General features: G+C 37.5%; 1 protein-coding gene across 1 annotated transcript; it reads right to left on the minus strand.

Annotated features, from left to right (window-relative positions):
* Positions 1-664: 664 nt before the first annotated feature.
* On the minus strand, positions 665-10019 carry plp2b (proteolipid protein 2b). Its single transcript, XM_023956802.2, has 5 exons — positions 9515-10019; positions 3771-3926; positions 3590-3688; positions 1745-1841; positions 665-1643 (listed from the first exon to the last, which is right to left on the minus strand). Exons 1-5 carry the CDS (start codon positions 9611-9613, stop codon positions 1630-1632), a joined length of 465 nt encoding a protein of 154 aa, XP_023812570.1. The 5' UTR covers positions 9614-10019; the 3' UTR covers positions 665-1629.
* Positions 10020-14770: the final 4751 nt, after the last annotated feature.

Here is a 14770-nt window from a genome sequence, read left to right on the forward strand (position 1 = left end):
CTTTATCTCCTCTACAATAATAATGAAATATGTATATATAAATACCATAATACTAATCTCGCCATAAATGCATTTCCTTTAGTTAATAAATATGACATAAAGAGTGTTTTGGGAGTTATTTCACGTGAACATAGGAACCAGTTTTATAGCAGCTGCTGTCTAAACAAGGGATTATCATTCCACCGTGGATCCTTAAAATAACACGAGTCATAAAATGGTTTTATAGTGGCGCAACAGAAAAAAAAAAAAAGAAATTTTCATGGAAACAACAATCTCCGTATAAGAGCCCCGTTTGAGGTCCGTTTGCATTAATGTACTAAAAAAAGAATTACAAGACTAGAAATTAGGAAGGATGCTCCTGATTCTCACTGAAATTCTGTTAAAAGTGCTTTTTAAATATGTAAGTGGAACCAAAGACTTAATGAAAAACAGGTGGTAAATATATTATATACATACATAAAAATTGAACACAACTGCCATCTAGTGGTAATACGACGATAAACAAAGGCTAGAGGAAATGTTATCTCAAGTTTCACACTTTTTTTTATAGACATTTAGGTCACGATGGCTCAAATGACCCCCTGGAAATAAAATATGTTCTTAAGAAACACAATTCTATAATAAAATAACACTAATGTACAATAGAAGCAACAAACACAGTAACTCCTTGTAGCAACAAATGGCTTTATTCCTCCAAGCAAGGATGGACATGTTGTAAACCAATGTAACACACTTTAGCAAAACATAAAGACAGAAAGGCAGACTCACTTCATTATTATATACGAGTTGACAAAAAAGAAAAATGAACAAGCCCTTTTGCACCTGTCGTAATACTTTTCTGTATAAAATTATTTTTTAAAGTAAATGTAAAAAAAAAGTACTTCCTCACTTCAGTTGTTGGCAGTGTAATCTATGAGGAGGAAATGTTCAAATAAAAAAAAGTTTTGTGTCTAAAGATGTGCATGAAAGTTACAACATGAGCAATCACAAAAAATATAAGTTGATGATGCCATCTAATATGGTTTTACGCCTGTTGCCAATTGCTATGCAAATTTGTTTTCTTTTTTTTAAAGAAACGACCAGAACTCGTACAAAACCAGATAAAATATGTTGATAAATAACAGCTGATCACTTCAAATGGTTTAGACTTTAAGAAATAAAAAGAATAACCGACATGATTATGAAAGCACAGCAACAGAACTGAGTGTCAATCATTAAATAATAGAGAATGAAATAATTAACAAGTTGACAAAACAGCAATAAAAAAACACATAAAACAAGCTGCAGAAAATATTATTACTGTTATTATTTGTTTAATATTTCCTAAAGCACCCAACTGAGTCAGTTACTTTCTAAAGTCTAATACTCACAGATCCCTTTACTACAACGGTCTATGAACTAAAGACAATTTATTTGAGAACCAAATTTGCATAAATTTCCCTTTTAGTGGTCCATCCATCCGCGCTGGAACAAACCCCTGGGAGGGGAATTCCTTATTTGCCACCAATCTTACAAGCAAGCCCCTAAAATACACTGTTGGATCTGGCTATCACCAATGACTTGATCTCATTACTCCTCTGTCCTTCTTGCTCCCCTCTTCTTTTTAAATCATGTTTGAGGATGAAGATCTTACGCGTGGTCGTCTGTAAAACACAGATTAAAAACATGGGATCAAGATACAGTAAAACACAAAGTTTGATGGGTGTGGGATTAGCACAATAGGAGATGTATGTTCTCCTCTCACCAGTGGCAGCCGCTGTGTGCTGTCTGGCACTCTTGAGCTGTAAGTAGATGGTGTAAGCGTCGTACCCAAATAGCAAGCCGGCGATCAAACCAAACACCTGAGGGAAATACCACAATTACTACTTTGAGGGCCTCCATAGATTATGTGAATTTGTTGAATAAACAGAATAAAAATCCAACCGAATTCCTCATCATTTCATCCTTTTGTGCTACATTTGGTTTCTAATATGACTTGAAACCATGAGCCAAAGAAAAGCACAGTTACAGCCACAAAGAAAAAAGTGGTCAGAAGAGGAAAACTTGACCTATTCACTAGAAAACTATTCACTCATTTATAGTTTGCATTTCTGTCTGAACTCAAAGTTATGATATATTTACTATATTTCACAGGAACTATTCATTCATTCATTTTCTACCGTTTTATCCCTTTCAGGGACACGGGGCTACCGTAGCCAGTCCCTGCCACTTGTGGGCAAAGGCAGGGTACACCCTGGACTGTTCAACAGAGTCTGTCGCAGGGCCACAATCACACACCCATTCACTCTCACACAGAAAGGTCCCCCATTGATGTTCTGTTTCAGGTCCCCCAGCCGGGACTTCTTCCCAGGGGCCTTCTTGCTGTGAGGCAAGAGCGCCAACCAATGTGCTACCATGCATGCCCACAGGAACTAACACGGTTATTTTTTTACACCTTTGCTTTTAGGAGCCATTACTCTCCAAGATTCAGGTTTCTCATTTGGAATATTTGGAAGATCTAGTTTGTTTAAGTAAAGATCAACTAATACATCAAAGTTCCACTCTGATCATCATTTTTTATCTATTGTAAACGTATTCCCAGTGGTATATAAATGAGGATAATCAAAAAACCTCTGTTGTCTTCTAGGACATAGTTTCTGCAGAGCGGCCAGAATTGATTAGATATTTGTCTCCGATTTGTAGGCGGGACCGTTGGCACAGAGCAACCCCGCCCCCTTTCCTGCAGGGAGCTTGTGGCCCGCCCAGCATGTTTTCCAAAACGCAAATAAGCTCTTTTTCCAACCGCATTTTTTTCATCTGCACCTGATTCACAACTATCTGAATCAAGAAATATCCACAAATGGACATTTAAGCTTGATTTTCTTTATATATGTTCTCCGTCATCAGAAAAATGCCACAAGAACTTGTGAAAAACACAATTTTCATTGGAGTGGGTCTTAAAGGAAAGCGAAAATCTTTCTCAAACACCAAATGATAACAGAAGCCAACCAGCCCTCCGCTCTAGGCAAACTGGAATAACTGAAGAAATAGTTTTGTTCTGAGGAAACAACAAACAGTAAAGACAAGACTAAAGTTTTATAGTTTGTGTCCATCTCAAAATACTAGTGTTTCGCTTTCCTTTCCTAAAATCTGACAGGTTTATTTTATATTTGTGAATTGCTCTACTTGTGTTCCATTAGTAATGCCTGGGGATCCAAGATAGGAAGGCTTTTCAGCACAAAAAACACACTTTTGTTTTAATACTTTTAGAAATTGTGAGTTGATTCTCCCAGAATAGAAAAAAAGTAATTTCTTTTAAGAATGACACAATAAAAACCAAAATGGCTTAATTGTGCTTAGCTCTCCTTGCGATGACTTTTCACAGGTTTGGTAATGTCGCTCAGTGAACTGCAAGAGACTCGCAACTTGATGTTCTTTATCCTTTACATGGTGAACAATAATCAACCAATAAGAATAGAAATATTGTCGCTGATGATTCTCATTCATCCAGGCGCCGTTGTCTTAAAGATGAACAATTGCATCTGGGCTTAAAGTCCTATAGAAATATCCAGAATGAATGATCCCAGATTGACAGTGTGTCTTAACTGACCCCGCCTGCGATGCGCGCTCCGTCTCCGGCTCCTCCGATGACGCAGATGAGGGAAGTGATAATGTAAAGGGCGGCGGCGATAGTGGCCCGGAAGAAATCCTGCACAGAGAAGAGGGAGCAAGGTTATGTGAGGTCAGCTCGCGCTTGAGTCGACGTCTGCCTGAACGGAGGAGAAACTCACACTCCAGACCCAGTTCACCACTAGGAACTGTTTGTCCAACTCCATCATGAAGACGACAAAGAAGATTATGGTGATGACCATTTCAACGATGGCGACGGCGGAGTAGCCTCCGTAATGAGATGCGGCATAGCAGATGATGATTATGAAGCTGATTAACTACAAGAAAAAAGAAATGTAGAGTCAATGTGGAAGATATCTTCATTGTTTTTAAACAGGACGCCATGCAGATTTATAGACTATGAGGTATATAATAGTCTATAATAGTCTAGATCACTGACAATATGCCTATCACTGATTTAGAAAGTCCATCCCACAAGAACAACAATTATTTGTGTCCAATGAACTATCAAAGACTGTACATAACCCAAACAAAGCTTTCTTTATGTGCAGATCCTAAACTTTCCAGTCAACAAAATATCTGCCTCAAGTCTTTTTAGATTGTGACGGCTGAATAGATTCTAATTGTTCAGCGAGTTTTACATCTTAAATGCACAAAGCACTACATTTATCATGTACTATCCCCTGTGGAAGGAAAAGCAGCATGTTCATTCATCCGTCCAGGGAAAGAGATGCCAGTTGACAAGAAATCATAAAAGTGAGTGGCCTACGCCTCACTGTGAATCTTCTTTCAAATAACACTGCTGTTATTGCGGCTGTGAAAGTGTGTGGGCAGATGCTTTCACACAGTGTGGGCAAACTCCATGACAACTGGGAAAGGGGAGACACTTGATCTGCTGCCACGTTCAAAAATCACACAGAAATGAGCATTTTATTTTGAAAACGGAGACGTGACAATACTTTGCTCTTTTGACAACACAGATGTGTTGTTGCTTTAAAATAGCCAATTTTTTGCATATTTTAAATTGCAGCAATGATCTGCGGTCAAGACCTTTTATTGTTTTTAATAGTATGTGGAGAAAAATGACTTATCTTGAAAAAAAACAGATCTAGAAAACAAACAAAAAAGACTTTTCTGTTATATTGTATATCATTATGTGACCTTTATACATTTCAATCTCTTTATATTAAAGTAATTCTTTCCAACAGTAGTCACTGTTGCCTCAATGACTCCTTTTTTCCTATTCATCCTTAACTTATTTCCATAAAAGAGAATATATATGGAAAGTGTGGTCGGTTCTGCTGGAAACATTTTTTTGGCAGAGGGTATACCAGCAATGAAACAAAGAAAGAGGAAAACATTTTTTTTAACCATTGAAGAACTAATTTTGTACACCTCTAACAAAAAGATAACAACTTGACAAGTAAGAGCATAAAGATAAAGATGATCACAGTCTTACAAGAAGTGATTTTTGGTATTTGGTGAGCAAACACAGTTTTATATAGAAAAAATGTGACAATAATTAATAATTTATTTATGAAAAGGAGTTTCCAAGTTTAAGTCCCTAAATAGTAATAGAAAGAATGCTTCACTTTTTTGCTCCAACTGAAAACACAAATAAATCATAACTTTTGCATTCAAAAACCTAAATGCAGCTCAATACCTTTGATTTCTTCTTTACCTTTGAAATGTAAAAACAAAGAGGTAACCATCTGCCTTCTGAACTGAAACCTGTCTAAAGAATTGTGGTTAAGTGCAGCCAGCAACACTTCATCAAGTTACCACTAAGACATTGCTCCAAAAGTAGGTCAGTTCCCATTCACTTTAATGAAAAATGGGTCAAATTTAGCACAGAAGTCAACATACTCTGGCTTAAAACAAGTTTAGCATTGTAAAAATTCACGGCTAGTGGGAGTGAGTGTGAACGGATTTTTTTTATCTTGAAAAGGTGCACCAAAGAGAGAAAGTGACTATTTATTAGCATGTGAATTTATAAAACCTCATCCTAAAAACATCTTTACTGGGCATGTTACCACAAATGCCAGCATTTTTTCCCCGTGTATCTGCTCCCCTAAGGGGCAGCTTGTCAGGTTTTAGTCTTCATGAGGAGTAACTATTAGGGCTGCGTGATATGAGGAAAACCTGGGATGTGTGATGTTAGTGATCAATAATGACGATAAAAAATAAAACAAAACAAAAAACTACTAATACATCATTTCAACTTCACTGCAACAGTTTTGTTTAAATAAAAGTTAACATAGCTTACATTATACTCCAAACGACCCTCCTCTACAAAGGAGTTGGGTATTTTATTGGAAAAGGGCTCCATGATTGGTCAAATGCAGTAAAGCAGTAAAGCTGTTATGCGTTAGGTCCCCGGAAAAGGAAAAGATTGATCTCTACGTTTATGGATCAATTGTTTTACTAAGCTTGGACTGAATAATCAATTTTTCGACCCAGCCCTATTTAGCATGTGTGTAAACATTTAAGGTGATCATTTATCACAGTTTACACGCTCTTTTACAATACCTGTACTGCACAAACTGATATTGCAAGAACGATAAAGTAGCACTTTTGTGCAGGCCTCGTACATATAATGTTCTTTTTGTTGTGAATGAACCACCAACTAGAAACTGTACATGGTTACCTACCATGTCCTTTTTTGACAACATGGAAAAATTAGAGGTTAAGATACAAGCATGTTTTTTGTCAAACGTATGTCCCTTCGTGACTACAGTAGAAACTCCTGAGAGCATGACAATGTGTCACAGAAATAAACGCTATAGCAAACGTCCACAGAAAAGACATTTCTGGTTCCAATGCACTGAAAAATATACCAACTATGATTTTAAATTAAACTTTTAAAATCTTTTCTCTAGGGGACAGTTAAAAACTCTTTTTATTTTTAAATGAATCTGTTTGAATAAATGAAGCTCCAACATTTGGTAATTTTTTCAGCACCTTTGTGGACATCGTGGAATCACTACACATGACTTGGACGTCTTGGCCCCCGCCTTACATCTGTTTCTACAATCTCCCCCTCCCTCACTGGCAGCCCACAGGCAGCCGGCAGGTCAGATGCATCAGTCGCTCATGTGTTTCCCCGAGGCAGGCACAGACTGCCTCTGTACAGCAAAGAGGAGGCCAAGGACAAGCTCCTACACAAAAGAAGCTCTATTTGGCTCTGAGTTGGCGGCTCTGAAAGCTGCGGCCACTGAAGAGGCCGCCAAATAGAGTCACACGTCCACTACACAAGAGTCCCTCAGAACATGAAAGGCTCTGGGACGACGACACCTTTATGTTTCTCCATACAGGGAATGATCTGTTTGACAGGGGTGGCTTCAAAATTTCAGCTAGAAGCTTTTTGGAGAGGGCTTCTCCCTGCAAATGAGGGGAGGAAAATTGTTGCAAACACTCTACTAATTATAGCTGGGAGCTGCACGAGAGCGGAGAGCTAGCCTGTAGTGCAGAGACACAGCAAACAGCAACTGTTGCTAAGGAACTCATTCACCTATAGATCGTTCTTTTTTAACTATTTTCGGTTTATTCTGCAAAGTAGACATCCTTTGTGATTCAGAAATGTCTTTTAAATCATTTAACAACTCCAGCAAATAACTCTCTTGTCTTGTACTGCTTACATTAAAATAAAACTACAAAAAAAAAACAACCCTGCTTCAACAGACACCTACTTATACTCTGTGATTAATACACTATAAAAAAATAGGTGAGGGTGTGAGCCGCCTTAACTTTTAACCAGCCATGACAACATGCATGACTGCATTGTCTGCAGCTCAAAACAAGCTTCATCATGTAGTTTTTTCGTTTCCTACAAAAAACTCTGGGGATTGAACACTACAGTCCCAGGAAAATCCTGTTTGTGCTGTTTTTAACATGTTCTTATTGCAGACGATAAAATGCAGTTTGAAAAAGATTGTTTTTGTGACGTAAATAAACGCTGGATGGACCACAAGCTCTCTGCTCCGCTTCGTTCTGATTCACCCACCTATAGGCGAATTTCTAATGCTATGTTGACACCAGGCATGTGACGCGCATTCTTGAATATGCGCGTAGCATATGGCGTTCGCAGTGCTCTTTCAGTACAAGATACTATCACTTGGTGTGAAATGTCAAAGCGATGCAAATCTCATGAATATCACTCCAGGCTTTTTCTTTCACAGCTCTACTCAGTGTCATAGAATTCTGGCTGGGAAATTATTAATTTCTCCTCCGTGATCAATGTTCAAGCGGTTGGTACTTGTGTGAATCAAAAAGAACGCTATCCATACATCACTACCAAATCCTGGTCGCTGATTGGTCAACTGGTCAACCTGCGCTCAATGGATGCACTTTTTGTATGTAGAGCCCAAAAAAAGTGTTTGAAACTTGCGTAGTGGCGCGTAATCGCGGGTTCTGAACGCATATGCCCGACATGTGCACCATCGCACGTTTACATACACTTTTCATTGAAAGTGGCTGATTTAACACGCATTTCTGATGCCGGTGTGAAGCGTATCTGAATGAACTATTGCTGTTCTGCAGAAACTATGTCCTAGAAAACGACACGGCACTTTTTTTACCGTGGTTAAAAACGGCATAATCATAGTTTGGTTTGCAGTTTGGCTTGGAAAATAGATCAAAAGATGATCAGAGTAGGTCTTCAAAAATCCCCATATATTCCATAACACAACTCCCCGTTATGTCAACTATTTTCAGCTTGCACTATCACAGCTCATTTCCTTTGGTATTTAGAGTTTTCCTTTAGCGCAGGAAGCCATCAAGACTTAAACAAAAAGCAGTTATTGAAACACCAGAGAGGAGGTTTCCTTGTTTTGTGTGAGTAAACACCGATCTAAATTACTTTTTTTTAGGTTAAAAAGTCAAATTGAATGAAGTTTGCAGTTGGACAGAAGAGCGTTAATCTGTTTTTGATATTGTGGCCAAACAAAGTTTAACATTTACATTAAAAGATTAGCAAGCATGACGTATGGCAGACAAGTCTGGAGGAAGAAGAAGAAAAAAAAGGCAAATGTCATTCAAAGTGGTGCCACAGTGAAAGATTTTAATACTTTATAGGGCAGTTTAATCTTTAACGAGGTATTTTATGAGCTGATTGCATCTTTCATGTCTGACATAGACTTGAAGAAATAACTTTTAATTAATGAAGTCAAATATTAGGTAACGACAAAAGTCAAAAGTTGGCCAAATCTTGGTGACTTTGAGGTCAAAAGGGGCAAACGAAAACAGATTCTTTACAGTAAACTGGATTTAGGAGTTCATGTAAAACACTGAGAGGGACATGCAAAGCTGGGTGACAACACAGTGTGAAATGCAAACAGAAGCATTCATGTGAAAACTGGTGGTCAAAAAAAAAAAAAAAAAAAGCAGCTGAAATACTCAAATATTACCAGAAGGCTGTGAGCTGCAGAAACTCTCTCGCTCGGGAACTTTGGGCGGTTTAACCCTAACTTTAACCCTTCCTCTGGGTCCGTGGAACACTTTTTTTAAACCAGAAAGGAAGCCATGTTTTTTTTTCTTAGCTCTTCTTCTCATCCATCTTTGCGTGTCTTCCACTTAAAGACAGATGTGCAAAGACCCGAGGAACCCACAGAGGGGGTTCCCTCTCTCCGTGTCCTCATAGCGTTAGCTGCAAACAAAGCTTTAGCACTAAATCTGCCATAAACGTGGAAAGAGGAGAAGTGACAGGTGGAGACCTCTGACCTCCCACTCCCGCGTGCTCGCCATTCCCGTTCTCTGATAAAGAAGTGAATCCTACTTCTGACAGAAATAGTTCCGTCCCGTCGATCGATAAAGCACGAACCCATTTTAAAAAGGACGTTTGAAATATGTATTAGCTTGATTATCGATTAGTACAGCGAGATTCGAGGGCAGCCATGTGTAAACTTACGATTTCTGCAAAGAGGATGAAACCTTTGGGGGTCTTCACGTAACTTTTGAGCTTCTCCAGGCAGTTGGCCGCAGGGCTGGTCCCACTAGTGTCAGCCATCCCAAAAACTCAACGAGCAGCACAGTAGCGGGTTCGTTTGAGTCCAAAAACTAACCGACAAAGTTTGTTCTCACAAGTGTTACGTATTAAGTAAAGAGAGAAAAGGTAACGAGGATGTCTCTAAACGTTTTCTACCGCAGCTGCGAAAGAAACTATGAGGTTTCACCAGTTGCCCGTTTGGCTCAAACGGAAAGCAGGCGGATGAATCACGCTCTCCGGAAAGTGAAATGAGGCGTGCTGTGTCGGCAGGGAGGGCGGGATCACCGGCAGAGGAGTAATTTCTCGGTGGGGCGTTGGCTCTAATGAGTTATATCGCTAGAGGAGACACGCCCGCTTGAGAAGCCTTGGCCACCGGTGGCGGAGCGCGACGCCATCTTGGTGAGGTTGTCGGCGCCCATATGACAATGCTTTCTATAGCCTTCAATTTATATAGATTTATATGTATATATATATACATATATATGAATATATTATTGATTTTATTAAAATTATATATAGATACATCATTTGTTGTTGTTAAATAAGAGAAACAGTTAGCCTTAAAAGCTCAAACTTTAATGAAAAATGCATAGTTGCAGGACTTCTTACAAATAAAAAAATAATTACAAAGAATTCTTAAAATAATTTTTCTAAAATTTTAGAAGTTTTAGACCTCTTTGACATGTAATTTAAATTATTTAGAAAAGCCCAACAATAATTCAATAATGATAAATAATAATAATAAATCAATAGCAAGTCAATAAATAAGAAATAAAAAGAATAAATCCATAATACGTCAATAATTAAAAATAAATCAATAGGAAGTCAAAAATAATAAATAACGAATAAGTAAGTAAATAACAACAATAATAATAATAAGTGAACAATAAGTTCAAAAGTTAACAATAGATTTTCCCTAAAAAAGAAACAAACAAACAAAAAAAACCCAATAGATTTACTCTACTGATTCATGTGAGTGATCAATTTGTCTAAAACAGATGCTATGGTTCCGGGTTTCAAGCGAACAGTCTGGCCAGTCTTTTCAAAATGTGTTTCCACAAAATGTTTTGAACATAGCCAGACTGTCTTAGTTGATAACCACAGTGATCTCTTTTATTGCAAAGGCCTGCTTTTTCCTTAAGTCTGAATCCATTGGAAACCTGCAAGAAAAATTCAGTCACTGATTCAGAAATGTATAAATCTATATTACTATAATAGCCTAGTCCTAGTATACTGTATATAGGTTTAACACAATAAAGTTTACATTTATGTTGATTATACGTACATCATGGAGCATGTTGATAATAGCCCTGCAGCATCATGCATGTCAACGTGTTCTATTGAAAAAAAAAAACATGTGTACTATTAATGAATTCCCTGCAGCTTTGAAAGAAAAAAATTATAGTCCTTATGCCTTCCTCCTTCGTGGACTCATTTCTCCGATTTTGGCAGTTGAAACCCGCAAAATGAACTGGTATTTTGCATAAAATGTGTTCACATGCATGCACTGCAGCAGTAACTTGACCTCACCAAGATGGCGGTGCTCTCCTCCCATGAGGTATCACGTGATGTCTCCTCTAGCAATAGAACTCATTGGTTGGCTCTCCCTCCTAGCATGAAGCTGACATCTTCAATCTATTTTCATTCCATTGTCATCTTTCAACATTTTCTTAAAAAGAAACAAATAAATAAATAACGAGCAATCACTGTTGAACCACGAAATACCATATTATATGATATGTATAATAAATGAATAATACAATTATTTTTCTAAACTGTTAAAATAAAAAAATATTTTAGTTTAGTTGTTTCCCCTCTCAAAGCTTAGTTTCCTGTGTATGGAACCCTAGACATGACATCCAAAAAATAAAAAACATTTGTGCACACAAATTAGTATTTTGTGGCCACAAACAGCCCTTTGTGCACACAAATAAGTATTTCAGTATCTTAAATTCCTACTACTAATTTGTAGCCACAAAGTGCTAATTTCTGGCAACACAATACAAATTTGTCCACAATAAATACTTATTTGTGCATACAACTTAATATTTCGGGCCACAAATTAGCATTTTGTGCACACCTACTATTAATTTGTAGCCACAAAATGCCCAATTTTGGCCCCATATTACAAATTTGTGCACACAAAGTGCTAATTTTTTGGTCACTAAATTGTATTTTGTGACCACAAATTAACATTTTGTTGAAACAAATTAGCCATTTGAGCAGACAAATTAGTATTTTAGTATCTTCATTTCTTACTACTTATTTGTAATATGCCAACTTGTGCCCACAAGCACTAATTTGTGTGTTCAAATGTTAATTTGTGCTCACACAAAGCTTGTTTGTGCCCATTAAATACTTCACAAAATGTTATTTTGAGTGCACAAAACACAAATGTATGGACAGAAATTATAAATTTAAGGGAACCATTTAAAAAAAATCCTCTCCAGGGTTCCATACCTGTGGATGTTCCTACCTCAAAAGTTGAGTCTTTGAGACAGGGACATACCTTCCATATCTTACAGGGCTACTACCTAAGTAATTTTACTCATGTAACACATTTAATATAAAAGGCACATATCTATTGAGATACTGGAAATCTTGATTTAGCTTTTTAAGCATTAGATAAAGCACCCATTTTTATGGCTCTGGCAGCTTGTGACCTTGTTTCAGAGGGTTAAATCATAGTCAGCTGATACTTTCTATCTGTTGGGCAATAAAGACATGACTTAACCCTTGTGCTATCTTAGATGACCCCACCCTTGCATTGACGTGTTCTCCCTACCATGACAAAGGTGGATTAGGTGGAAAAACTTCATGTAATCCATGGACATCAGTGAGGTTCACAAATCATTGAAGAAAAAATGTTCAGCACACTGTCTAGTGGGTCTAGATGCCCCAACTCCCAATGTTAAAGTGCCGAGGAGAGCACAAGGGTTACATAACACTTATTCAAGATCTATTAACAAAAACACACATTTCACATGGTTTAATGGGTTAAAAAAATTAGGAAGTCAAAATAAACACTAAGTTTTGTGTCTAAAAAGAGAAATTGTAAAGTATTTCACTGTTGAAACTGCTGTTGTGCATACTGAAATATCGTTTCATTTCACAAAATGAATGTCTTTCTACATGAGGATGTGGAGCAGAATATTGCACAATAGCTTTTCCTGGTGTAACTGCTTTGTCATAGTGTTGTCATTGTGCACAGAACACTGCCGTCAATCCTTTAAGCCTAATATTTAGTATGATACAATTCCTGAAGCTACACATGAATTCAACGTTAGTTAATCCAGATTTTTACTTTGTTCCATGACTGAAAGAAAAATATCTGCCACCTTCTCAACCTGTGGCTCCATTTACTGTGTGTGGCACATTTTTAACATGGAAGTTTGGTTGCTCTTTCTTTAGGTGCCTTGGGCTGCTGTCACTTTCATTCTCTTACATTTCTTCACTGTTTGTATCTTCACATTCCAAGCTGGTCCTGATCCCAAGCTTACTAGGCTGTGTTCCAGAGTCTAATCACAAAAATACTTCCACTGTCCGACTAAATTTATCATTCTTAATGTGTTACTTAAAAAAAAAACCGCACTCATCCTTATTTCCAAATCTCTCCTTTTTCAAATATGTGCACTAAATATCTATGATGAAGCACAATCTGCTCTTTTCTCCCCGCCTTCTCACTTCCCTCACTGTATTTTTCTCTCTTCCCCTTGTGATGGCAGCATACCCTGCCACACCCACAAACAACATGGCGGTAACCTCCCTTCAGCATTGCACACTTTCTTTTTAATTTTATTATTTCAGATTCTTTATTCTTAAATAAATGCACACATTTCTGAGTTAAAATATACATTTATTTTCAATAATTTCTAGCACATGGACACTTGTTTAGTTTACTTATTTTGGTTTGTTTAATTAATGTCACCTGTTTTTGAGTTGCCAGTGCTGAGGGGGCTACTGGTCGCTACGGGTGTGGCTGAGGTTCTGCTCCTGGAGCTGTGCTGTGAGGACTGGCAAAGGAGGAGCTCAAGTCTTCACAGCCTTTAAATACTCCAGCCAGGCAATTAGGAAGGCACCATCTACTGAAGCCTCCAGGGGAGAAACCAATGGACTTATTTAATGTTTATTTGCTTTGCTTCTGTTGTTCATTATTCATTTTGTTCCACTTTTGATGATTTTTCTCTTCCACTAAGAGGCCAAGTTTTGTGTTTAGTCTTGTCTTTATAGTCTTTGTTAAATGTCTTTTGTAGTCATGTTAGTTCCCCCCCATGTTTCTCAAGTGGTCTGATCAGCCACTATATATGTTCCCCTGTTGTGTCTTTGGTGAGGTCAGTTTGTTTCTGTTACTTGGTCTGTTTAGTTGGTTAAATTAAAGTTATTGCCTGAGTTAATTATGTTTCTGTTGACCTCTTTTACGGGCCCAGTTTGTTCATCTGTTTACATTTTTTGAGAAAATTAAAATTTTCATTTTTGAGAAACTTCTGTTGTCCTCTTTGGCCGCTCGATCCCTCACACCCTCTTCCTCATACACTCTTGCATTTCTATTTCAAAGCTATTGGCTTAGGGTGCAATGTCCTTACCTGTCTGTTTTGAATTATGTTGCCAAGTCATGTAGATAAGTGACCGTTCCTCTGCAGGGACCTGGATCTTCATCAGTCATTTACTTCTTGAATGGAAGCTTGACAAGGAAGAGGCCAGGGCTCTGGGAAGTCTCTGAATTATACCTTGAGTATACTGTAGCTGTCACACTTACTGATAATCACATTTTTTTGTTGTTTTAACATAAATCTGATTTTTTAACTTCAATATAACACTTCTCTAATTCAGAAATCATAATGAACTCACTTGACAGGGGCCTAGGTAAGATTTCATAGTTCATGCTTTCATGAAGAAATGTTGTCCTCTGTTGCACTGAACAGGACGAGGAAGGTCACAAAACTGAGAGGTCAAGTTTTTAGAAGTATACAGTGTGTATTTAACACAAAATTGTTTGACTTACACACTCCAGCACCTATTTTAAGTGTGAAAAAGTGTGTGAAACAATTCATTTCAAAGATTTGGCAAAAAAAAGTGAAGAAAAAATATTCTAGATTTGAACAATAGAGAGCATTTAAAGTGAACTGGCAAAAAAAGCAAATGAAGGTGCCAACATTCTGTTTGGTTTGGTGATTCTTT

This window comes from Oryzias latipes, chromosome 7 (assembly GCF_053564925.1).
Source record: "Oryzias latipes strain Hd-rR chromosome 7, Olatipes_Hd-rR_3.1".
NCBI lineage: Eukaryota > Metazoa > Chordata > Actinopteri > Beloniformes > Adrianichthyidae > Oryzias > Oryzias latipes.